The 26,264-nt window shown below is 43.6% G+C and overlaps 1 protein-coding gene across 4 annotated transcripts in view; it reads left to right on the forward strand.

The window, feature by feature from the left end:
* Window positions 1-26,264, forward strand: part of KIAA1671 (KIAA1671 ortholog) — an 899,111-nt gene that overhangs the window by 823,808 nt on the left and 49,039 nt on the right. For all 4 annotated transcript variants that reach the window (XM_085633358.1, XM_085633361.1, XM_085633359.1 and 1 more), the window contains one exon: window positions 22,681-22,823. In XM_085633358.1, coding sequence (XP_085489484.1) covers window positions 22,681-22,823 — 143 coding nt within the window. The remainder of the gene's footprint in view (window positions 1-22,680; window positions 22,824-26,264) is intronic.

The following is a 26,264-nucleotide window of genomic DNA, read 5'->3' on the forward strand; positions in this document are numbered from 1 at the left end:
ATCTCGCTTTCCGGTGACTTTTGTAACTTGCATCCAGTTTACCCCAGCATCTAACTCTTCTGTTAGCCAACCATATTTTTGTGATATATATGTTGGTAAGCCTCCCCTCGGGTGACCGAATCTTGCGAATTTTTCTGCTAGAATGTGGTGTTCTGTGTAATGCCACATGTGTTATCGGCATGACCAACGGAGCTAAACAGCATCACGTATCTTAAAACTAAGCCTTTAGGCTAGCCCTACATTTAAGCAGAAGTTTCCCAAAAATGAAATTAAATTTATGGATGCAACTACGCAAAGGGGCTGTGCTATATTCTGTGTGTGCTAATGCAATTTCACAGACTCAGTCTCTGCAGCACGAGGGGCACCACCATGAAGCAGTTTCAGGGGGCCTGGCAGCAACCAACGCTATCGGGAGGCCGGACCTCTTCACTACGTCCATCGGCTGAAATATTTACGTTCACTATGAATTAATAAATAATCTTTGGAAAATAAATGCTACCAGCGCAGCAATATAACAAGGCATATATGTGGCAGAACATCAGAAGACAGTGTACAAACAAATCGATGCATTATGCTACTGGGCATCAGGTGATGGCGCATAAACAAATCAATGAAGTGTGCTACAGGGCGTGTTTGGAAGGAACTGTGCTGTTTAACTTCTGGTTAGAGGCAGCTGACAGGCATCTGGCAGAGTCTTTAGAAAATGAAGGGAGAAGGCATCTTGGCTATGTTGCTTGATATTTGCTACCATTTGTATTGCGCACAATACAGTTTATTTACTTAGTGGTCAATTGGTCCCATATTCCCAGAAGGACTTCCAGTCAGTCCTTTTTCAGTCTGCAGTAGCATGCAAGATGGGACTAACGATTCTCCGAGCTTACTGTAATGAGAATCAATATTTCATTAAAGACACAGACTCTAGCATTATACATAAATAACCTGTAATGCCACTCCTGCAGCACCTTTAAAGAACTCACAACACATTAAACACTGGAACCAGAACCCTAAAGTCCATAAATAATCCTTCCACTGAAAATTCCTCCTCTTTTAACGCAGTGACTGGATCCTCTTCTTTCATTATTTTCCTCTTTAAGTCAAACTTCAATCCTGTAGAAAGACAGAAAAAAAAACGTTTTCTTTCTTTAGGAAAAACTTCTTAAACCTAATCATTTATTATCCATTATCAAAGCACTAACAATAAAATATCTACACAAGTAACCTGTCACAGTAAACAACTCCTCTATAAATATTCATTTATTTTTTAAAACCTATCCTCGTGGGCAGAGGGTGGGATAATGCTAGCCTCTGTGACTTTAATGAAATCTTGATTCTTATTACACTATGCTTGGGGGGTAGCCATTTCATTTCAAGACCGGAGACTACCATTATGCATGTTCAAAGTCCTTTAACATCACATTTGAAACATGCATAATAAGTCTTAAATAATGCCTTGCAAAAGTACCTGCATTTGACCTGTCCGCAGCTTTTAAACTTTCTTCCAGCCTACCACCAGACAAATACATTTTAATTTTTATTGCACCACGTAGGAAATGTGATTTGAACCTGTCCACATTTGACATGGTATTTGTTCTCTTCCAAACCTCAAAATACACTCCGTCTGGTCCCATCAATTTGTTACTCACCCCTAGCGCCTTCACGTCCAACACTATCTTGCATGACACCAAACATAATAAACATGCCAACTTCTCAGAATCTCTCTTCAAATCTAAGTACCTGTTAACTGCTCATTACAAAAAAAGAAAACAGCACAGCATTGACATTCCACAGCACACTATAACTTGCTTTAGGTGGTCTCTTAATCCTCATACTCTAAATAACTCTACACACCAATACATTTCTTCCTACAGATCTGTCATCCACCTGAGAATGACCTGCTGAAATTTCTGACCTATAACAATTCATTGTCCAGTATTCTAAACCTTCCTCAAACTTTTCAACCAAAAAATGTACAACCTCCACTACAGGGGCCTCCACGTGATCCAAACTACTTTCTAAGCACCAACTAGACCATTTTCTTCAAATTCCTTTATACCTAGTCCTAGTTCCTGGAGCTTGGGATTCTTCCAACAATTCTGCACCTTAAACCAAAAGCCCATTTAAACCGACAGATTTCCTGACACTTTCCAAACAAGAAGATTTAAAACTCCCCTTTGAACTAAAGGATTTTCCTCTTCCTCTGTGTTTCTCAAAATAGCTACTTTGGCAGGATTTAAAAAAGGTTCTACACATGCTAACTCCCATCACTGATGGAAACCAAACCTGCAATACCCAAAAAGGTGTTACCAACAGTTTCTGACACACTTCCTGTCTCAATTACACGAGGACTCTCTGAACCATTGCAAAAAAATCACAAGGGGGCAGGGTAGGAATACCCTGACCCCCTAGGCCTGGTGGTGGGGTCCCACAGCAACCACAGCCAGTGTCCACACAGCAAAAAAGTTAAACATGCCTAGCAAATATTGCAGGTAATAAAATGAAGGAATGCCCATCCATGAATAAGATATGTCAAGTGCCCCCATGCCTCGAAGTCAGCGAGCGATTATCTGGGCTGTCAGCTTGTACATGAGCAAGGTAGGAGTGCAGTGGCCCTATATATCTCGAGGTCTGGATTTCACAGGCAACATGGTGGCGTAAAGTTCCGCACTGGAATTGCAGACCACTACATAGCGGATCCATCCCCCCATCGAGGAGAGGATCCCCTCATCCAATGGAAGGCCTTTCTAGAGCTGATAATAGGAGCAGCGCCACCAGCCACTCGGTAGTTTAGCCACATACCCCACCACCACCACCACCACATCAGGAGTGGTAGGGACTTGATAGCCAACAATTCTGGAGATCTCAGCCAGGACTACAGACCAATAGGTACCAGTGTGACCACGTTCCCATACCAGGTGGAGAAAAGTAGCATTGGGCTGGGGGTAGCGGGGACAGGAGTGTGTACTAGTGGCATCCAAACAACGTAATTTGGCAGAGGTCTAGTACAGTCTGTGCATACTTTAAAGTGCAAGTGTTTGTGTTTTTGGGTTTACTAAAATCATTTCCAGTTGGGCACGATGCTGCGCACATTTACTAGTGTTCCACAGGTCTCCACAAACATCTCCCCCATTGTCTGATGGCTGGAACTTTACCCAGCGGGTGTGCACCTATTGTGAGTTTAGAGAAATGTGAAACCCACCATTGCGCAAGTGCTAGGTCTGTGCGATGAGTAGGGGGAGGGAACTCCTTGGGCTCATGCGGGGACTACGGAAGACAGACCTTTGGCGCATAACGAAGTCTGAAAAAAAGCAGTGCATTGCAGGAGCATAAGTGGTAGTTAGCTCAGGTGACTATGACTACTGAATTTCTATGGTTTTGTACGAGTGAAATGTGAGTGTAACTAGAACAGCCGTGACCTTTTGTTTTCTTAAGTGAATATATATATATATATATATATATATATATATATATATATATATATATATATATATATATATATATATATTTAGCCGCATTTGTTTTCAAATCACATTACATTTGTAGACTTTAGTTATGGAGTTTTTCTTTTCTTCCTTGACATTCGAAATATATTTGGTTCTTTAAATGGAGTAACTACTGCGTGAATTGTTAATGCATTTGCATGCTTTGCATTCTTCTGCCACCCTGTGGTTAGATCCATGAACTTCCTGCCGGTGGTAGACTTCAAAGACGTAGTCGGGTGAACTTGAATCAACAGAATTTTGCCTCATAGTCTCCACAAATGCTTTGCTGATCCGTGGTGCTGCAGTTGACCTGTGTGTCCTGTTTAGGCATTGTGGTTGTTACCAAAAACATGTTGAATGTTGTTTTTGTTGATTAGTTAAGATTTCCCGTATCCATCATGTTCTAAAGCTTTGCTTTGCATCATTTCTCCTAGGAAGATGAGAGCTCTGACAGTCACGACTAGATCTCTGAATTCTTCCACAATATTGCGAGGAGAAAGACGGGGCAAGATGGGATGGGCGGGGACTGATGGGCTGGCAGGGAAGATGAAACCGTCTTTACGACGAGAAAGTGGCGGGGAAAGGAAGGCTGCACTTTCAAATCTTTGTTTTAAACTCTTGGTGCATATGCAGTGAAACAATCTAATTTGTCTCACAAAACTTATCATTGGTACGATAGTCTTTGCCCTTTGGTACCAATCGCTGTCTGTACAGGGTTCTATGTCATCTTAACAGCAAAAAGGGGAGGCCGACTCAGCATCGGGATCATCTAAACTTCAAGGGACGCTCGCCACCTCAGTATGAGCCAGACATTCTGCATGTGGTCCGTGGAGTGGAGAATGGAAGGGAAGAGCTCAGCCTACAAGTAGATGGGCTAGAGTCACTGACGCCGTCCCTGCCTGGCAGATTTGTGGGCGCCTCCTCTTATAATGAAGGTATGTCCTCCACACTTTACCACCTGCTCTCCATTGTGCTGAAGGCCGCATTAGCGAAAGAGACAGAGCTGCAGGGTGTCCGCATCGACTCATTAGATAAACCATGTTGTTTTTGACTTCTACAACTCCACTGCTTGGAAGCTTTACTGAGCTGACGAGGGTAATCTATCTTTCTGTGGCAGCCATACAAGTGGCGGCTCTAAGGCTACTGAGGGAACAGTCTAGCACTGAGAAACCATCCATGGGTTTAAGGTGGTCTAAGTTTGGATTGTATAGTATTTATTTGGGTTCACATGGTGTGGCTTTTTGGTAGTGAAAACCTATGTACTGTTGCGGCAGGACAGATGTCCAGACGTTGAACTGAACACGTGGGGGAGTTTTAGTGTCCGGCATAGAATTCCTACCCGGGGAGAGACAGCAAGGAGGTTTGCTTCATAGCATATGAGTGAGTGTCATGGGCGTTACTGGTGTAACCTTGAGGCGGATATGTGGCATAATGGTTGAGCTCCCGCCTTTGGAAATGGGGAACCAGGTTCGAGTCCCAGCGTCGGCTCAACAACCATTGATGGTGGGAAAATTACTTAGTCTCTCTGTACCCAAACCAAAAAATAGATATTTGAACAAGTCTGACTTTCTGTAATGTAATCCATTACTAATGTGAAGCGCTCTAATGCCTTTGGGCCAAGTCGCACTCTGTAAAACAACAACAACAACAAAACCTGTAGTAAAGACCAGCACTAGAAGGAATTACTAGAAGGAATTTTGCGCACCCACTGGTATTGGCCAGTGGTAGTCAGAAGTGGAGACCTGGACTAATGCAAGTACCGTGGGTGAGATGCAGCAGCGTATGTATGGGATGCAGCAATTGATAGGCTTTGGAAACCCCCCTCCTTTCATGGCTTAGCCCCAGATAGTGGTCATGAGCTTGATCAAGTTTCATAGATACAACAGATGTGTGCCTCTAGCGCAGCTGTCTCTCCCTTCATCATCCTGATCCACGGCAGTCTATTCTGGTACTTGCGTAGAGGACATGGGACTCGCTGTTTTCCCCTTTTATACTTTGACCCTGTTGAAATGTAATCAACAAGAGGTGGGGTTTCACTCTTAGCAGCGTGGCCGAAGCCAAGCAGCTCAAAGCACTTTCAGACAATTTTGGATAATTTAAATGTGTGAATATATCACAGACCTTTCAACACGTTATCCCACTTTAAGATGTTATACTTTTAAATATACATCACTCAAAGGCATCCACTTGGCCTAAACGAGCCTTTTCCTTGCTTAATCCCTAAAACATCTCTCCAAGCAAGATGCACAAATCCATCAGTCGCTCAATGCGCTGGAAAACAATTGTCTGCACCACACATTCTTTGTTATATTTAAGCCCTTAAATGCAACTGAAACCTGTAAGTCACAGACTCTGCTTGTTATCAAACTTTATAACTTTTACATCTCCTAATTGGTACCCTCTTGTTTGAAACGCAGATCAAGTTAGGACTTGTTAACTATTACTATTGAAATTGTATTGTAATTGCAGTTATATAGCGTGATTACTACCCCTGACGAGGCGTCAAAGCGCTTTTTTCGGCGAGTAGCACGCTACTCTGGAACCCAAGAAGTATTAGTGTTGAATTAGTATAGTGAACTATAAAAGTAATTTGAGTGGTGGATAGGTTGGTCAGTTATTTGGATTCATAAGGATAGCGGAGGGATAAGAGAGGGAAAAAGGTTTGCATTTATATAGCGCTTGTTACTCCTGATGGGGTGTTGAAGCGCTTTTTTTTGGCGAGTAGCACGCAACTTCTGAACCCATAAAGGATTAGTGGTGAATTAGTATAGTGAAATATGAAAATAATTTCAATGGTGGATATTAGTCAGTTATTTGGATTGAGAGAAATAGCGGAGGGATAGAAGAGGGAAAACAGGTTTGCATTTATATGGCGCTTGTTATCCCTAATGGGGTGTTGAAGCACTTTTTTTTTTTTTCTCCTTTTTTAAAAATAAATGTCTTTTTATTAACAGGTTAAAGTCAATCACTGCGGTACATCACATCTTAAGGTATTCATAGCTACACATGTGGGTTAATACATTCATGATTGGTACATTGTTATCATATAGCATTTATGGTGATTCATGGACATCTATGTCTGGCAGTTGGGGGGGGGGGTACAGATAGATCCTCGATATACATTCCAAGCGTTCCAGATGGAAACCCATTTGCGGGGAAAACCTCTTGCTACATACATTGTTTTTTGAAACACTTTCTTGGTGAGTTGCACGCTACTGCGGAACCCATTAAAGGATTAGTAGTGAATTAGTAGAGTGAAATATGAAAGTAATTTGACTGGTGGAAGATATGTTAGTCGGTTATTTGGATTGAGAAGGGTAGCAGGGGGATAGAAGAGGGACAGCGGTTTGCATATATATCTAGCACTTGTTACCCCAATAGGGTGTTGAAGCGAGTGTCTATGAATTCGTTTTGATGTAATTTTCAACACATGACCTTACTATAACTTGTGCTGTTTTTACTTGGTACTGGTGACTTAAAATGCTTTCAGAAAATGTGTACTTACCTACGACTGTGATAAGTCTAAAGGTGATTTTAGTGATGTTGACCTACAGGGGAACTACTTCAATCCTGCATAATGGATCCTGGCAGTCCACCTCAAATATTGGTTATCTCAGCTATCCTGCTGACTTAGGGAGTTTGGTTCCCCAAAACGCAAATTGGTTTCTGAAACCTAGGGACTTCCAGACTTGAGTGGCAGGGAAGAAATGGCAGCCTCATTGGGAAGGGGAGGCATGAAGCTCCTGTGCATGGATGGTCAGAGAGTATCTGGCCAGTGTTGTGGTTACATTTGAGAGTCGTTGATGTCTTGCATCCAACCCTTAACAGGTGTTGCGGTAGCAAGATGATTGCTGCTTTACCTGAGAACGGTGTTGCCTATGCCGCCATGCTCAGAGCAAGGAGCTCACGATGGGTAATAAAAATGTGCACATCTGTCTTTTTACTGCAGAAAAACCACTATCTGCTATTATGCTATTTTCAGGTATTTTAGAAATAAGGTGTTGGTACTACTGAAATTTCTGTAAGTACATGCAATGCAAGAGTGTCGAAGGGTTATTCACAATGGTGAGATTGCGTGCAGATAAGCTAACAGTCACGTTGTGTGCCTCTTTCTGATGGATTGCTCTAACCGCAGATTCCTTAGATTTAAAAAAAGCCCAGGTTCCAGAAGGCATCCAGATTTGCAACAGAAATAGCCCCTGCGGGCTGCAGGTGGCGATGTCCGACCTCGCTTTACTTGCGCTGCCTTGGAAGAGACAGCATGAAGCTTCATGGAGGGGCCACCCTATGACCTCCGATGGTTTCTGTGTGCTTCTACGTGGATCCAGAGCCCTGATCCTAATGTCGTCAGTAGCAGCAACGGCAAATTTCACGAAACATGCTAGACAATGTGCCAGGGGACCCCCCTACCCTCAGGGCATCAGGTTTTAAAATGTGCAGTGACTGCAGGAAGCAGATGTTCGTTATGGATTGGCGTATCTCTGGATTGTGGTGAGACTGTTCCGATCACTATTCCAAGTTTGGTGGCAAATGAGCGCTGACACACCTGAGGGGGATCGAGAAGCTGGAAGCAAAACTACTTAACGGAACCTAAAAGGTCCTGCTTGAACCTGCCCAAATCACAGAGCCATTCCCACAGTCAGTTGTCCAGTGGCTACATGAAATAGGCCAGCCCCTAGTGACCTGGCCTTTCTCACCAAACATCTGACCTTGGAAAGCTTAGTGGTCCACGTGTCCATGAGCAACATCAACATGTTCCTTTCTGCATCACCTTACAAGATATCTAAATGTATAACTTATTTATCAAAACAGTTTCCTCCACCAGTTTGACCCTTCAGACCCTAAATGCAATTTGTCTACTTGGCTGATATACATATTCTCTTTTTGGACATGGCCAGCGAGATCCTGCTTGGTGTCTGTGATGAATTTAGGACAGCCTTTATCCCAAAAATTCAGAATATATGTGACACTGCTAAATGTGTCGGTTATGCATGGGCCCCTGCATGGTTGAAGACCTATGCCACTGCCATGAGTGCCCAAATCTACCGTTGTCCGGATGCATAATGCTGATTTGTTTTGTCATAGGCAAACACGAATAATGCTTGTGCACCATGACATAGGCCTGTCTCATGGACTGCTGTCTTTTTGGACTGGAATGAATGCGTGAATATAAGTCTTGTAAAGCGCGAACTTTGACCAAGGGCGTCAAGGCGTTACGCTTAGGTCCAGAGGTGAGAGGAGCACAGTATGGATCCAACCATTAGAGTGAAAAGCCATGTTTTTAATGCTTTGCGAAACAAAAGGTAGAAGTCTCGCCCAGAGCTTGATAGGGGGAGGGAATTCCAGAGCCTAGAAGCAGCAACAGAAAAAGTTCTTCCTCCACATCTAGCTCTCCTGAACCTGGGAACTACCAGCCAGTTTTTGCTGGCCGACCGCAGATGTTTGGTAGGGACATACCTTAGGAAGAGCCGTTTAATGCCTTTGGGGCCCGAGTTGTGGAGAGCCTTAAGGACAAGACAGAGGGCCTTGAACAAGGTTCTCTTTCCCAAGGGAAGCCAGTGTAACTTACGAATGGATGCCACAACAGACTGGAATTTGGGAATATCCATTACAAGTCTGGCCGCTGCATTCTGTACAAGCTGCAGTTTGTGGATGCAACCCTTGTTGATGTCCAGATATAGCACATTACAATAGTCCAATCTGGACAGGACCAAGGCCACCACTGCCTGCTTCCGGGAGGAAAGGGAAAGACAAGGAATCCTGATTATGCCAAAACAGGTGGAGACCGTTCTGTTGATCTGGGGATTAAAGGAGAGAGAACTGTCAACTCTAACACCAAGATTCTTTGCAGTTGGAGCTGCGGTGGGACAGGAGCTGAGCATTTCAGACCACCAGGAGTGGGACCAAATGGATTGATGGGCACCATATATCAAGATATCTGTCTTGTCACCATTGAGTCGCAGATAGTTGTCTACCATCCAGGAGGCCACGGCCTGCATGCAGCTCTTAAAGTTTGCAGCAGAAGCCTCAATGCTGTTGGTAATTGACACGATAATTTGTGTGTCATCCGCATAGGACAGTGCCTCTAGCCCAAAGGATCGCTACCCTCAGTGGTGAAAGGCCTTCACCAGGAGTAAAGCAGCACAAGCGCGGTGGTGGTAGCATACCATGTAATTATCAGCAGTAGTGAACACCCTGTGTCACTGGAGTGAGGCCTACAGGATCACTCACCTTTTTAGAGTTCCATTACTGTGTGCTTAACTCAACCTTTGGCCTACGTCAGGTGGATGTGGAGTGCTGCACAGTGTGGGAGTAGTGACTTCTCTCTGGTTGAAAGTGTGCCTGGGAAGGGTGCAGCACAGGGGTAGGGCAGTACTAGGGAGTATGTGTGTGGTTAGTTCATGTACTAGGTTTATGTATGCCTGTAGGGAATACATGGCACAACAGATGTAGTGCTGCGCAGTGAGATCGTTTGCTGGGAGCATGTGCTGCTTGTTTGTGTGCTTGCGTGAAGTACAGTACATGAAGGGTGAAGTGTTGTGCAGGGCCCTCATGGTGTGTGTGTGTGTGTGTGCTGGCAGTGTGTGTATATTTGTAAATAGCACACCCTGGTTAAATATGGAAAAGCTTCAGTGCTGAACAGTGCGCTCAGGCCAACTGTGTGTGCTGTATGCATGTGTACCTCATATGGTACAATGCATGACAGTAGTGCTGAACAATAAGTGTGCTGTGAATGTACATTGAGTAAGTGTGCTTTCTATGGAGGACCCTGAGTTCCATTTTGGGTAGCCCATGCTTGCCTGGTGAAGATCTGAGGAGAAGAGGAATCCCCCCAGACAAATGTGTATTGCTGCATTCCTGTGAGCTGAGTGGTGACACACTGAAGGGAAAAGCAAGAGACTCCATTTTCACTTCAAAAGACTGCTCTTTGATTCATTGATCGGTCACAAGGAAAGGGCCTGGTCACATCTCAGGAAGAGAGATGGGAATGATAAGGGAATCATTAAGAGTAGAACTGGGGGTCTGGGATCAACCTTTTGATGCACATATCAATGTGGCTGCCTTCCAGGTGTGAACTCTGGTCGCTCTGACAAATTGTGTTGTGAGACAGTCAGCTTCAGAGTCTTGCGTGCTGTGACAGTCTTACATGAGGAAAGAAGAAACTGAGAAATGTACCCTTCAAAAGAAGCAGAACCTCCACATAATTCTTCAAAGATTCAGACCCTAAATTAAATTTTGGTGTCTGGAAATGGACTATAAGAAGGGGAGGTTGAGACCCCAAATATTGGCCATTTGCCAAGCAGCCAGACGGGCTGTGTGAGAAGGGAAAGCTCTTCATGACTTCTGCCTGTGACTAGGACTGGGGGGGCAAAGGCCTGCCAGTCTCTCTGCTGGGTGAGGGGACGTCACCCTAGACACCCAGATCACTTGCCCTGGATCCTGAAGCACCAGTGCCTGCCTATTTACCAAGACCAGTGTGCCCTGTGAGGAAGAGGAGAGCATTGAAGGGAGCAAGGTCCAGTGTGGAGCCCTTTGAGAGGATTCCCCCAGCGAAATGTGAGGCTATGCACAGATTGGGTCGTTGACCGTGTGCCATGTTCTCTTGAACACCCATATGCCAGGAGTGGGTTGCTGGAGACTGAGCCGAAAGTGAAGCACCATGCGGGCCTAGGCGAACATGGACTGCTGCGCTGCAGTAACCCTGTATTCCAGAGGGGGCCACCGGTAAAGTTAACAATGCTGAATCACTGGGACCCATGACAATCTCGGCATGGGGGTTTACACCAAGAAAGTCTACGCTTGTATTGTCCAAGTATCGCATCAGCCCCCTATGTCTGGTACCGGCAGCCCCTCCTGTGTGCCAAAGGATTCAGGTCAGTACACGAAGGAGAGACTGAGGCTGTGTTCTGTGGGTTGGACACGCACTGGGAGGGAACTGAATCTGACTGACCTGAGGGCTGCTGAAGACGCAGTGGACGATGTTAGACCCTCACTGGGATTTCTTGGGTTCCACCAGAAAGACCATTACCGTAACTTGAGCAACTAAGTCCCGAAGCTTCAAACTACCAAAGTGGCACAATACCAGTACTTTTGATGGAGAATTTTGAACTCTCTTTAGAAGTTAAGCGAATCAATGTGACTTTCAGTGGCAAAATGTTCGGAATGGCATCAAAATGGAGATAAAATGCTTCCATAGATTTCCTTAAAGAATGCAAAAAGAACAACTGATGGGCATAATGCTGAAACAATGTTTAAACATTCATCCCCAGGTACGGAGATCTGGGCCTAAATCCATTGTTTTTTTTCACACAGTGCAAATCCAGTTTAGACCCAGCCATATGCAAATCAGTCTTGACCCTGCTTCCCATGGGAACAGTCCAGCCCAAACTGCCAGGCCAGGTCCTTCCTGGACCGGAAGCAAGCATCCTGGGACTGGTTTCAGGGTATCACCTCTCACCAGCTAGACTAGCTTGACTCCAGTGGCATGGAGAGCATGGGACCCACATCTGGGCACACCCTTCTCACTTAGGGGGACAAATGCAAAAAGAACAATTGGTGGACGTAATGCTGAAACAATGTCAAACATTCACCCCCAGTACAGAGATCTGGGCCTAAATCCATTTTTTTTGCACAGCATGCCATTCCAGTTTAGACCCAGCGATATGCAAATTAGACTTGACCCTGCTCCCCATGGGAACAGTCCAGCCCGAACTGCCACGACCGGACTTGCATCAATATATCCCACAGAAGCAGCATAACCCCAACAATAAACCAGCATTTCTGTCTACCAGACAAACCAATAATTACCCAACTGAAAGCATCACCAACAGCAGCAGTAGGTTCAAGCAAGAGGTAAATAGTGTACGAAAAGAACTGACCATGCGACTAGTATGACGACCTCATTAAATCCTCAAAGTGAGTGTGTCGTTTGATGGTAATCCATCTTACTTCATTCTTCAGAACAGGAGAGAAATATGTAGATTTTTTAAAATATTTATTTTACCCGCTCCAGCTGAATACATTTTGACAAACACTGCCATGTTACTCATCTGCATTTACAAAGCTGGTGATTTAAAACATAATTCCACCAAAATCACAGAAAGCAATTGACAGCACCCATCTGTTAATTGGTGTATTCACATGGTGTGACAGTATCAACGTGGGTAAAGAACTCTGCCATACGTGTAGAAATAGTTTTTACATCCCTTAGCAAGACGAGGCTGCTTTAGTGAGCAAGCATATTTTTTAAATAGCGTTATTTTTCAGTTAGGTAACTCTTCATACCCTGAGAAGGCGCTGAAGTCCTTTGGCATATGGTATCATGCTAATCCGTAGGTTGCACTTGGTTGGAATGTGTGGGTTTTTAATTGTCCTCAGTTGGGAAGCGTTTCGGTGTTGCGCGTGATAACCAGAATTGTGCTCTTTTTACCATATTATAAGCTGCTGCGCCTGGCCAAGTAGTGGAACGAAAAGGATGAGATAACGCCATTAAAACCCGACTGAAAGTGAGACAGCCTTTGAGTGGAAGGAGATGCACACTGAGATATTCATATTCTGCTGCAATCCGATTAACTAAAATGATCTTCACGAAGTAGTCCGCTATTGTGTGAGCGAGTTCTTGCTCAGTGGGTCAGCATTATGTGACTTTCATATAGAAGACAAGAGCAAGGCAATTCATATCAATATCTCATAGATCAATTTTTCATCCATATGTTTTTCCGTTGTCTTTTGCTTCAACTGTTTTGGGTGGCTGTCAGTAAGCTTAATGAGGAGTTATGCTAAAAAGTAATTTGTGTGGGGCCCAGTTTAATTAACTTTCGGTCCCAAGAAGAAAACGTGCTGTTAACATAGAACAAAGAATATTGTTCTTTAACGAATTTGTTTAGCAAGGGCGTGTATTTGATAACATTGAAAGCAGAGAGTGTCAACAGTGCACACGTGTTTAGCGCAGCTTCTGAGAATGACGTGTTGAAAACATAACTGGGGAAACAAGGGTTTGTAGCAGAATTGTTCTAGATGAGCTAAAAGACACGGTTGTCTGAGGTATAATGGTTAAATGCCATCAGTAGGCTTTATTGCGTTTGTTGGACTCGGGTTCCTTCTGCATATAATCGGCCAGACTTCGAAAAAGAGGCTGGTCCCCCCACGCTCTCGACTGACAATAGATTGACACTGGTGTATCTGAGGACAGAAAAAAGAATGCAGCTACAGAGAAGAAAGGTTTCAAATTAGCTACTTGTATTTTATGCTATCACCAGAAATGTGTTTTGCATTTTGTTTCTCCCCGCCATTTTGCTTGTGCAAAAGTAGGAGGCATCATTCACAAAGCTATTTGCATGCGTAAGCCCTAAAGAAGTAAACGAATCTGCGAAAAATGTGTTGTCTGTGGCAGTAATCATGAGATAATGGTCTGTAACTGAGTAGAATCGTCGGAACAGACATCAGTAGTCTCGATGGGAACTGAAAGTAGCTAAAATTATGCATCTCGTATAAAGACAACTATTTGAATACTTGTAATGGTTAATCACAATCAGCTTGAAGTAGGAAGTGAAAATAAATCCATTCGAATTACAGATTTTTTTGGGGGAGGATGTCATATTTTTGTGCAAATTGATACAGGGAAATGTGATCTTGTTTAACTTTATACAATCACTGTGTAGGGCATTTGGATATTAATGGATTTTGCATTACATTTTTTTGAGTTTTAATACAAATTACACCTCTGTCACACTAATAAAGTACACATGTTTTGATATATACAAACAGTTGTACTTCAGTAATTGTTTCTCCCCAAAGAAAGAATGTGTTTATTTAGTTTACTCCAGACAATGTCCGGGGTAGATCCCTTGCCAGGGCAGGAAGGGGGTGATCATGTTCCAAGAGGCTTGCAGCATAATTTACGAGGCTACTTTATACGTGTTCGTGCTGCTGCCATGCGCCTTGGCACTGTACTTTTCTCGCACGCTGCAGTAGAGTGCTGCTGACCTATTCCAGGTGGCTGAACATTATGCCTGGGTGCTGATCTCGTATATCAAGCAGACACAATACACTCTGTTGCTCAATGAACCATCATCAAGATCACAAAGTTGTTCAAGTAGTAATTAGTGCCTTCCATCATATGCACACTTGTCCTGATAGCTTTAGAGGCTGAGGAGCTCTGCAATAAGCACATCTGCAATTCTGTTGGGGCTGACAATTTGGGGGAGGGAAAGTAGAGATCGATTCCTCTCTCGCACCTTTTTTCTCGTTTCTCAATTGCATTCCTCCCTTGTAAGGTGGGTAGGAACACAGTGTCCTCTGTGCAGCCCTTTGAGCACCCTTTAGAATGCTGTTGAAGGGAAAGTGAAGGGACAAGGGTGTTGATTGTAAGTGGTGTTTGCTGTTGCTACTGCTTAAGTCATGTAATTAAAGTGTTTCTTTTCTTTATCAAAATAATGACTTCATGTTCGTTTTGTTGCATTTCCTCGGGTGCCTAAATTAAGAAGTCACTCAGTCATTTTACAGCTTGACTTAACATGATGTAGAACTGAACCTGACACATGGGAATGCCACAAATGTTTGTGATGTTAGATAGAAAAATTATCCTAAATGAAATGTAAAAGCAATTGCTAGACTTCATACTTGAACTGCTACCCAAACCTGTAGGCAACTAGTACAAGCCAGCGTTTCCTTTTTATATTTCCCAATATCCCTTCTTTACCAGGTAGTGTTGCGGGTCTGTTGTATGCATATAGCATGTTGTATGGCTCAGGAATCTCCATAAATAAATGTGTGTATTAGTGCATGTGTGCCTTGAACGGGTGGGTGTATGTGTGCATGTTTGTGAATGTATGGGTAAGTGAGTATGTGTTTGCGTTTGTGGTTGTTGATGAGGTGATGGATGCATCTTTTATGTTGTCAGCTAGGCCCGTGATAAAATAATATTGCCAAAACCAAGATGAGCCTTATATACCCAATACGAGCTTGTAACCATAGCGGTAAATGCCCCAAAGCAGAGCCAGCCAGCATGAAAGTATTTATTCTAAATAACAAATAAAAATGCTAAAGGAAACTGCACTTAAAATGCTTGGTGTCCATAGTGACCAAACATCTTGTTATTTAGAATAAATACCTTTGTGTTGATAATCTTTACTTGGGGGTTTCTGTTGCAGGGTGTACTGGAATCCATCTGACATTTGCTTTTGGGTATCGGTTACTGTCTTCAATTTTTGCAAGCATTAATTTTCCAACTCTTCTCTGAAATGTGGGCACAAGTTTGTTGATTATAGTTGGATTCAGTGGTTTCTGGCTGGCTGGGACGCATCAACGCCAGACCGGATCCATCGTTCAAGATAGGCTAAGTAAGATACATTTGGGTTGTCACAGCACCACCCTCGCAACACTGAGTACACCACAAAAAAACTCCACACCGTAAGTATAAAACACTAGTCTTTGTATTACACACACACACACACACACACACACACACACACACACTCACACTCACACTCACACACACACTCACTCACACACTCACACACTCACACACTCACACACTCACACACTCACACACTCACACACTCACACACTCACACACTCACACACTCACACACTCACACACTCACACTCTCACACTCCTTTACAGTTATAGGCAATTTTCAAACTCTCCCATTAGCAGCAAAACGACATGAGCATACATGTACTAGTAATAGTTATTCACTTGCCCAGTTATCCCCTCAGCCTCGTAAGCAACATAGAACCTTATGCGTACTTCCCTGAGGTGTTCACGATCCAGGCAATCCCTCCCACATTCAAAGCGACAGAAACATATATGCAAGCTGTTCAGAGGTAATCCACTTTCCCACTAACACATGAGCATAGAACACGATATTCCCAATAATGCATACCCCGATAGTTGTAATGGTCAAGAAATCACAGGTTTTGACTAAGCCTCGTTACCTAGCCCCTCAGCTACACAAATTACACCAGCCGATGAAACACATTGCACCTAGTGGCAATACTTTGATTAGAGTGTTGGGACAACCTAAAGTGGAAGGAAACAGTTACATCTTTTATCCACAATATGAGGCCTTCAGGCACCCGGGGGCACCTTCCCAAGTGAGAGATCACTATCCCCTTCCTCCCCCCCCCCCCCCCCCCTCCCCCAGGCAAAATACTGTGACACCGGATGCTTCGCGCTTCCAAAATGTTCCCCTCTGGCAGAGATGCAAGCTGCAGTTGCATCTGGCAGCCCGCCATGGGTGCACACAAGGCACAATGAGACCCCGCGGGTTCAGTTACGATATTCTCAACAACAGAGTACCTTGTGGCATGGATCTGGGGAGAGTAAGCTGGCGAGCTTGGACAGAGGCCACAATGTCAGGCATGGTCGTCGTCCTGACCTGGAGGTTGGAGACACAGTCTAGGCTTCCACCTTGGGTCCCGCGGGCTCTCCAAACTTCCTCCAACACTACTCGGGCACCGCACGCTGTAGAGTGCGAGCTAGCAATGGTTTCCGGTTGGAAGCACGGGTCCCTTGGACTCTGCAAACATCCCCAGCACTCCTTGAACTCCTCGTGTCCTTGCACTCCAGGTAGGCCGCTGATCTTTATGAGCACACTCTTCTGCACAGTGTGATAACTGCGTATGTCAGGATGATCCTTCCCCCAACTGACGATCGCTTCTACCTGTTTCCGCTGCACCCTGCATTGTCCTTATGATCTTGTGGAAACTGGGAGATTCTTTATATCCTGGGATCTAGTGGTAAGGAGCCCAGCCAACCGGCCCTTGGAGACTGCTTATGGACCCAGGCCATAACAGTGGGCAATAGGCTGCAGGCCAGCAACATCCAGGCAAAATCCACCAAGTGATAGTCCCCTTCATGAAGCATGACAAGCTCCAGGCCACCTCCAGTTTCAGTCCCTCCTGTTCCAGTGGTTCCTCTTATCGATGTCCCAGCGTAAAACCAGCATAGTTATGGTTCCAATTCAAAAAGTGGCTCTAACTTCTGAGGGCAGAGCCCCAGTAGTTATACCCACAATGGCATTTGAAGATGAGAACAGTTCAAAAGGCCACATTTGAAATGCACAGGCCCTCTCAAATTAGGTCCTGCCTGCCATCCTACTCCAGGAAGCTTGATCAGTATGTTTATTGGGGCCAAGCCCTGCCCCTTGGAAGGCAGATGCTAATTCCACCCCCTCTTAACTGTCGCAGGAAGGCCCCTCCGAGTCGGAGGTCTGCAGTTTCCCCCGAGCCCCTAGTTTATGGCCTTCTATCGGTAACATTCAAATGTAGCTCCCCCCACCAGCACCCATATGTGAATTGGCGATAGGCTGGCAGGCACACAGAGCCATGAGTACTGAAATGGCCACTTTCCCAAAGTAGCATTTCCACCTTAGTAATGTTGAATTCACTCGCATGACGTAGAAGATTTGCCATTACTAACTCATTGATTGATATCAAACACTATACTGCATTTCTTCTGCACATAGGAAATACTGCCCAGTAGCCTTTTCCTGGGCCCCCATGTTACCCAATTTGAGAAGCAGGCACCACATTTCCTAACGCACCATCCAGTGTCATTTACTACCAGTGCATAGAGCGCACCCGCACCCATGCTCTGCCTCTCCCTGACACCACACCCTGCTTCCAGGGGGTACTTCGGTGTAGCGAGAGGCGTGCAGAACTTTGGCAAGTAGCGTTTTGAATGCCAAGCCGAGTAACCTTAACCTGGACACACAGGCTCCGCCAGGGCAAACCTGTGGCCTGTTTGAAGTTACCTCTGTAGGTGCCACAATCAGTGCTGCAGGACCCTGGAGGAGCATTTGACTTACATGCCGAGGGACTTACAGCAAACTCAGATCAGCCAATCACCTACACGCCAATCACCAGTTTCTATATGACAAACACAGCTTTTTGGCACTGAATGGCAGTGTCAAAAGTGCTCAAAGTCCTACGGTTAGCTCATAGATCATCAGAAAACCAGGAGAGATAAAAGCAAAAAGTCGAGGGAAAACACCCTAGAAAGGACCATTTCCAACACCTATGTCCCAATGATGACCCATAAAATAACTTAGGTTTGAAACATTGACAATATAACCGACTAGGTCCTTGCTCTAATCAAGAAACTGTGCAGGGTATCCACGTTTGTTGACCTACAGTTGATATTCCATCTGAAGGGGATTGTTATGTACATATTAGTAATCACACTGTTTATTCTTAGGTGTGGTCACTGTGGGCAGTGAACACTTAATTCGCCATTTTCTGGAATATATTTATTAATTAGAGTAAGTACCCTATTGTTGGATAGCTTTGCTTTGGGGCATTCATTTATTAATATGGTAACTTATGTAACAGAATTGTTTCAAAATCTGCATTAAAGGGAATGATGACTTTGTGCCGAGTGAACAATAGATGAGGTGTGTTTTGATTATCTGATTTATGGTCTGGGAAAAGTAGCAGGTGAGCATTTGGAAGGTTCTGCCCTTGGGCTTGACTGATACAGGTCTCCTTTGTGGTTGGGTCTGGCAATCGTTGTATGTTGTAGACTTGGTGCAAGAGCATGTCGAAGATAAATAATGTTGCTAGTATCAGCCAGGTTCCTCTAATGAATTTATGACTGTAGTGAGGCTAGTTGCTTCTACTGCTTGAGTGACTACTGAAGGTGCCTTAATGAGCAAGAGAAATCAGGAGCTTTGTGTAATTGCATTGGGTCTTAAACTACAACACATTCTCGAGTGCTCTGAAATTGGACGCATGGAGTTTGTGTTGAATAAAACAAATGAGGAACAGCAAATGTTAGTGAGGTTGATTTAGTTGCTGGTTTACAGTGTGGTGGAGGAGGTGAGCTGTGCATGTATGTGGCTTTGAATACGTCGATGTGGAGTGGCTGGTGTTTAGAAATAGTTTAACCGCTCCCCCCCCCCCCCCCCCCCCCCCCCCACCTCTGCAATCAACTCCTGTTGGGGAGCTTTGTATATGGATAGATTCCCACATCCTCATTTTCTCATTGTTGGACCAATTAAGAATGGTTTGCCAAGCAAAAAAAGAAAATTGATTTGTCTTACTGTTGGCCTTGCCTTAACTTTGCATCAAAGGATTGGACGTGGATGTGCTCTTTGTCTTGTGCTTGGTTAAGGGTCTCTTTCCTATGACATATTAATAATGAGCCACTTATTAAAAGAGGTCGTTCTGTGGCATCACGAGGTGTATGATCTTTGTATTCAAGGATGTCAATTTATGTTCTAGGGTTTGGATAATTTTCAGAGATTTTATCATCCTTTGAAAATGTGAAGTCTTGTTTCGTACTGCCCATCTGTGGTAAATAGCACACTTGTATTTCAAGTTTTATAAATAAAATATTTATCCTTCAGAAATTGTCTCTCTGGCTTCATAGTTTACCTATATTTATGTCTGTAGCTTTGAGAGACCCTTCCTAAAATCAATGGCCTTAAGTAGTACTGGGGAAAGTGAGCCTCACCAAATTAAAACCACTTAAAATTCTGGGTAAATCCAGCTTTTCCGGAAACGTAATATTTTTAGGTCGATCCTGGGCAGCGCATGTGTTTTGCTCTGCGGCATTCTATATTCAGGTATGGCATACAAGCTCTGCCCATTTCCCCACATATCTTTTTATTTGGCTCCTGTTGCTGTCCTTGCTAAATGGTTGCTTTTTATTTGTGAATAGGCTTGTTAGTCCCTCCTTGGTACTGCCTTGGCTGCATTTGTTACCTCCCATAGCAACTGGGCCTTTTACTGGTATTGTTACACGGTCTGATTTATAAGTCGGTGAGTGCTATTTTCCTTAATACTCTTCCCCTATTCCACCTACATCGCAGCATCCACCCGCTTTTATTATAATAGTAATGTATTTATTCAAATTACAGCGCGGTCCGCTTTAACTATAGTGGCAGCGCTTATTTAATATATGCGGGCCGCTTTCCCTTTTGCGGCCGCGCTACAGAACCTTTTGAAATTAATTTTTTTCTTTACTTTGTCAGAAAGCGCCATATGCGCTTTCACATTAATGTTGGCCACACCCGTTTGTTTAGACGCTGCTTACTGTAACCTGAATATGTGAGCAGCATCTAAAAAAAGGGGCGCGGCCACCTTTAAAGTGGTGTTGCATTTGCCAGAGTTTCAGCTCTTGGCATTAAAAATAACAATGGCTTTTATAAATGTGTTGCTTTTAAAAACAAATAAATAAAAGGCATTACCATTTACAATGCTAATAGCTTAAACACTCGCAAGTGCGAGACATATTGCATTGAAAATGCCTGTTATCTGCTGTTATCGGTATATTATGGAGCCTTCCAATCGATGCATTTATGGCTGAAAGAGTTCTATGAATGTGACTCCGAAGTAGACAGGAAGCCTGCGTAGTGATAAGAAGATTGTGAAAATTGTAACAGACGGCCATGGACCTTGCTGCAGTTTTCTGGACAACTTGGAAATATGAAATGTTCTTGTTTGGTAAGCTAGGTAAGAGCATCTTACCATACTCGGAATTGTGAGATGATGGAGGGTGCTACTACTGTTAGGAAAATTTGGGTCAAGGAAGTATGAAAGGCAGGCTGCTTTGGAGTATATGGAAGCAGTTAGCTTCCTACAACATCCCAGAGGTGCCTTGCTTTCCATTTTATGTTCCACACAAATCTTTCCTAAGCCTTGGGATCGTTCTCCCCATTGAAGATTAATGGGTTAGAGTTGTGATTTTAGCCTTGTACAATATGATGTGGTCTCCTTTGAAGTGTAGGTGTTGGCCAAAGTTGGTGTTGATGAATGTTCGCAGTAGCAAACATGCTTTTGCCACTTAACCCAAATCCCTGGCAATAGATGAGGATGTTATGCCACAAGTTGAATTATTGAGATGGACCAGAGATGGATATTAACCAAGGGAGGTGTGTTTGAGAGGCTCTTGCTTCGCTTAGTTAAGTAACAGGTGGCAGCAGGTACCAATCTGATTAGAGAGGACAAAATACTTATGACAGTAGGTGGATTGAGCCGAATTACAGACGTCAATGTGTTTATAAATGGTATATATTAAATGAGATGTATGAGAATAAGAACAGCAAAAACCAAAGCCATTTGAAATTTTAGTAACATAGAGAACATGCAGTATGCCCTCATAGTTGGCAAATGTCTTCCAGCTTGAGGTACACATAAAATCGACGTTTTAACAATATTTGTCACTCTGTGGCAATAGTTCAATTACATAGGTGTAGTTTTGGTGCTGTTTCATTTCTAGTACTGTTAAGCAGTTTTTGATCTTTAGTGGGAGAGCATTCCAGTGTGTAGGTCCAAGTGGCTTAAATGTCCAGAAATTGGACGCTGCACAGTGCGATTTCACTTGCGGTAAGGAAGTGCCGATTAGCTTAAATAAAGTTGTATGACCAGATGCATTGGGATAAAGTAACTAAGCACTAACCTGGGCAAGCCCATAAATGACTTTGGAGTGGAGACTAGTGGGAAAGTTTTGTAAAAGCCCTAATTATTTGTGAAAGCAAATTGACTTGATGGCAGCAGTGGTTGCTTTAATGCAGATTGTTTACTACTCTAGTGATGAAGTTTAAACCTTTGTCAATGGAAGCAAAGGTGTGATGAGTAGGCCCTTTAAAAGACTATTGCAATAGTCCAGTTACCCAATATCCAATGAGCTAACTAGTGCTTAGGCTGAGTGGAAGAGAATACAATGACAGATTTTGTGTATATGTAGGACTTTAAATATTGCTGCAGTAGTTGTGATGAAAGATTCCAACTTCTTGGAGCGATTGGAAAAAAGCGCCCAGCTTTTGTACAAAGTGGCTATAACCAGTCTATAAGGATGGAAGTTAATAGAGCTAGGATTAGAGTTCATAGTAGAGGACGGTGGGAATTGTATGACCTCTGTCTTGGAAGAGCTGAACATGAGTAAGTATGTGGGCAATCAGTAGCGAATGGTAGTCTGTTGTATTTGATTCTAGAAAAGGTTAAACATTTTTATGGTAAAGACTCAAGTTTTCTAATGTATTGTTTAGTTGGATGTAAGTCTGCTTTTCGGTTTAGCATTTTGGAATCGTTCAAACTTATCAAAGTCTTTAAGGAAATTGCGATTTAAAACCATACATAACAATAAATTGTTGACTTTTTGTCATTACTGCATTCTGAATAATTAGAAATGTCTTTTTGGAGGGACAGTGACCAAGCAAGATGGCATTGAATTAATAAACTTGTTTTGTCATAGGCTCAGCTTCGAAAAAGGCAGGAATCCGACAGCCCCACAGAACTATCAGGCACTGGGCATGTGTACAAGTCCCCAAAATCTTCACTCCAGCTGGAAGCTATTGGTGGCAGACCCCTGCCTTCTGCAGCAGAAAAGGATGACAGGTTAGCAGATGCTGTCACTTGATGTCTTCCGTGTAGTGTCATGTGATTATGTGAAGTAGGACCCTCTTGGTCCTTGGTGGACTCCTTATAAAGTTATGGAATTATTTGGGGAGGTATCAGGGTGTGGTCAATAAAGTTTGACATAGGGCGTTCAGTTAATGGTAGCATGCTAAAAAATAAAGATGTGTGTTACAGAGCTGTGTGTGGGATGGTAATTTGCATGCTCCAGACCTAGGGAGGATGTGACAACTGCCGACAAGGTTGAAATACGTGCCCCTAAGAAACAATACAGCTCTCCCTGAGAGTTGGCCTAGGTCCATCAAACTGCTCTTGTGTGTGACTCAAGAAGCAGCCTAGGCTTGGCATATGTGGAGTCAAAGCACCACCCTACAAGGCCCTTGAAGGTGAAGCTCCTACAGAGAAGCACAGTCAGAAAGCCTGCCAGAATCCTACTGGTAAGACCAAAAGAAGGGATACTGCTCCACAGCATAGCACAGAGCCGTCATAGATACAGAAAGAAACGCTAAAGGTAGTGACGCCAAGTGCAAGAAAATGCTAAAGGCAGAGACAACCAGGCCCAATGAATCTCCAAATTGCAGGTGCGAGTATACAAGTGCTCTTACCAATGTGAACAAAGAAAGTGTCACCCAACTATGGATCTGGCCTGGTCGGCGGCTGGTGTGTCCAAAGTAGCCAGGGACATGGAATCTGAGGAAAAGCCAGTCGGAATAGTGACATTTTTCAATGGCTGCATAAAGGAGTGCCAAATAGGGTGCAGCTGTGTTCCTGAAACCACCACTACTCTACAATACAGTCAAAAGGCAGAATATTGGTGCCAGATGGACTGCATGGATCGAAAGTGTAGTTCCCATTTCCCTTATAGGCTCTGCGCATTGGAATAATATACACTATAGTTTTCGCATGGGACTAAGGTCAGTATGCCTCTATCGAGTACATTAAACTTAGTTACTTTGTGTGCCAGCTTACTCAAAGGTCACTAGAAACTTCTTGAATAAACAAGAAGGGAGTAGTTTCTGACAACCGCATAAACATGACAACTTTGTTTCCCTTAGAATCGGAACGTGTCTCAGAATCGTGGAAACAATAGATAAGTTTCACTCAGTCAATCGTGCATCCTCAGTTTCTTCAGAGTTACACAGAAATAGATAGACCGGTGTTTCAATAAAAGGATTTATTGACCAGTCTTGTTTCTCATGTAAGAGATATGAGCTGTTACAATCATTAGACAGTAAGCAAGATATAATACGCACAGCGTAAGCAGTAAGAAGAAATAATACTGCAATAGCATTGTCTTTTAGCTATGACATATATATTCATATATACATACATAAATTACCCAGGCTAAAAAGTGAATACTCGTCTGATGCTTCTAAATAGTTCTACCCCAGTGTATCCAACCTAAGGGTAGTACATGGTAAGAAGTAGGTGCTGTTTTCTATAGTATGGGATATACTAAGGTTTTATGCCAAAAGTCCCTCTAGGTTCTAGTCCGCTCCATACCTTAGAATATGAGAGGTGGGAATCTCTTTCTGGGTCTCAAACTTTAACACCCCGCGAAGGGAGTCAGAACACTGGAAGCTGGATTCTCAGCGAGCAGGGATGACAGCATCTGGTCAGTACGCCAGGCGGGAATTTCTTCCGAACTTGCCGTGGCGAGCCGTATCGAGCTGTGCCGTGCCGTGCTTGCCATGATAAGGGAAGGCATATTTATACCTGAAAGTTGCTTAGGAATGCTAGCATTGACGTAAAGTGGGGCAGAGGAAGACGTCCTGAATGAACCCCTAAGGAATAGTAGTTCACGCATAATAGATGAGTTCTTGGAGAAATCAATAATCCTAGCTGGTTAAGTCCCGATGGCTTAAGGGTCTGGTTTCTAAGAACTCTTCATGATGTGGGATTGACGGATGTAGGTGACCATGCCTGTATTTGGATAGCATGGCTAATGTCTAAATAAGGCATGGGATTCTATCCCTAAATAAGGGCAATGCGAATTGTGCCTATATAAGGGCATGATTCAGGGAAACCTATGTACGGGCATCTAAATCGATACACAACAAAACGTTCAATGAGTTCATAGATGCTCTAGAAGAAGTAGATGACAAAAAGATCATCAAATACTTAAAGAACCTTGAAGGTAATAGAGTGAAAGAAGCGATAAAGAAAATCGCAGAAGCTGATGCAGAATCTTATCGTCACATTAAAGAGACGTTAGAAGCCAAGTTCAATCTAATGTCGAATGTCTACTAAGAAAGGTACATTTTCAACCAGACAATACAGCAAGCTGGTGAAATGATGGATGAGTTTGTCGAAAGAGTTGAAACCCTCATCAAGCACTGCAAGTTTGGCAAATTCATTGACTAAGAAGCCATGCGTCTGTAATCGATAGTTGCCTCTCTGATTCATTTAGACACCTCATGCTTAGAGAAACATTCAGCCTAGAAAATGTACTTGTGCCTCTGAGAGCTGAGGAACGTGCAGATTGACAGGCTGCTGATATGAAAGCTGGGACAGCCCAGAATGAATCAGCGTTGATCATAAAAAGTAAGCAGCAACACTAAGTGGGGGCCCATAAGACGATGTCTCTGGAAAAAAACTAAATTATGTTTCTAATGTGGATTTTCGTTTATATACGAAGGTAAAAGTCCCACCAATGGACAGATATGCAGAGGCTGTGGGAAAGTAAACCATTTCATAACTGTCTGAAAAGCGAAAGAGAAACTAAGTGCATCACGACGAGAAGAGAAAATGGATGCCAGAAAGTTCCAGAAGCACTCTAGCCATGGCTTAACAACAACATCAGTTCAGGCAAGCAGAGACTATACAAAGTTTCTTCAACATCATAATTGAGCGACAGTGAAGATGATGGGTGTGCAATGGTGATGTCGAGCACAGAATGACGTGCTCATGTAGGTGTGACTGCTTGCAAAGAAGAACACAAGTCAGAGAGAGATCACCATGTGAAGTGACCAAACTCATTTGGACAGTGCTACAAGATAACGCTAAAGGCGAATGGCTGCCATACAACTTTTACTATAGACATTGGTGCATAGATCAATATCATGTCAGCAGAAAAAAGCAACGAACTGCCTCCGATACCACGTCTAATGCCATAAAAAACAAAGGTGTACACATGCGCTACTTCTACGCTATTGAAAAGTCAAGGTTTATTCGTAGCAACCATGACTCTTAAGAAAAGACAGTATAAGTACCAATTCTGTTTCACATGACTGGGCGCCCCTGAAGCGACGCTGAACAAACTTCAGAGAGTTCAGAACACCGCGGCCCGGATTCTCACAAAGACTCCTGCCAGAGCGTCGGCCAAACCGGCCCTAAAACTCCTCCACTGGCTTCCCATAAGAGAGCGGGTCAAATTCAAGGCCCTGTGTCTAGCTCACAAACTATTACAAAATCAAGGCCCCC

The sequence above is a fragment of the Triturus cristatus genome, chromosome 11 (genome assembly GCF_964204655.1).
Source record: "Triturus cristatus chromosome 11, aTriCri1.1, whole genome shotgun sequence".
Taxonomy (NCBI): Eukaryota; Metazoa; Chordata; class Amphibia; order Caudata; family Salamandridae; genus Triturus; species Triturus cristatus.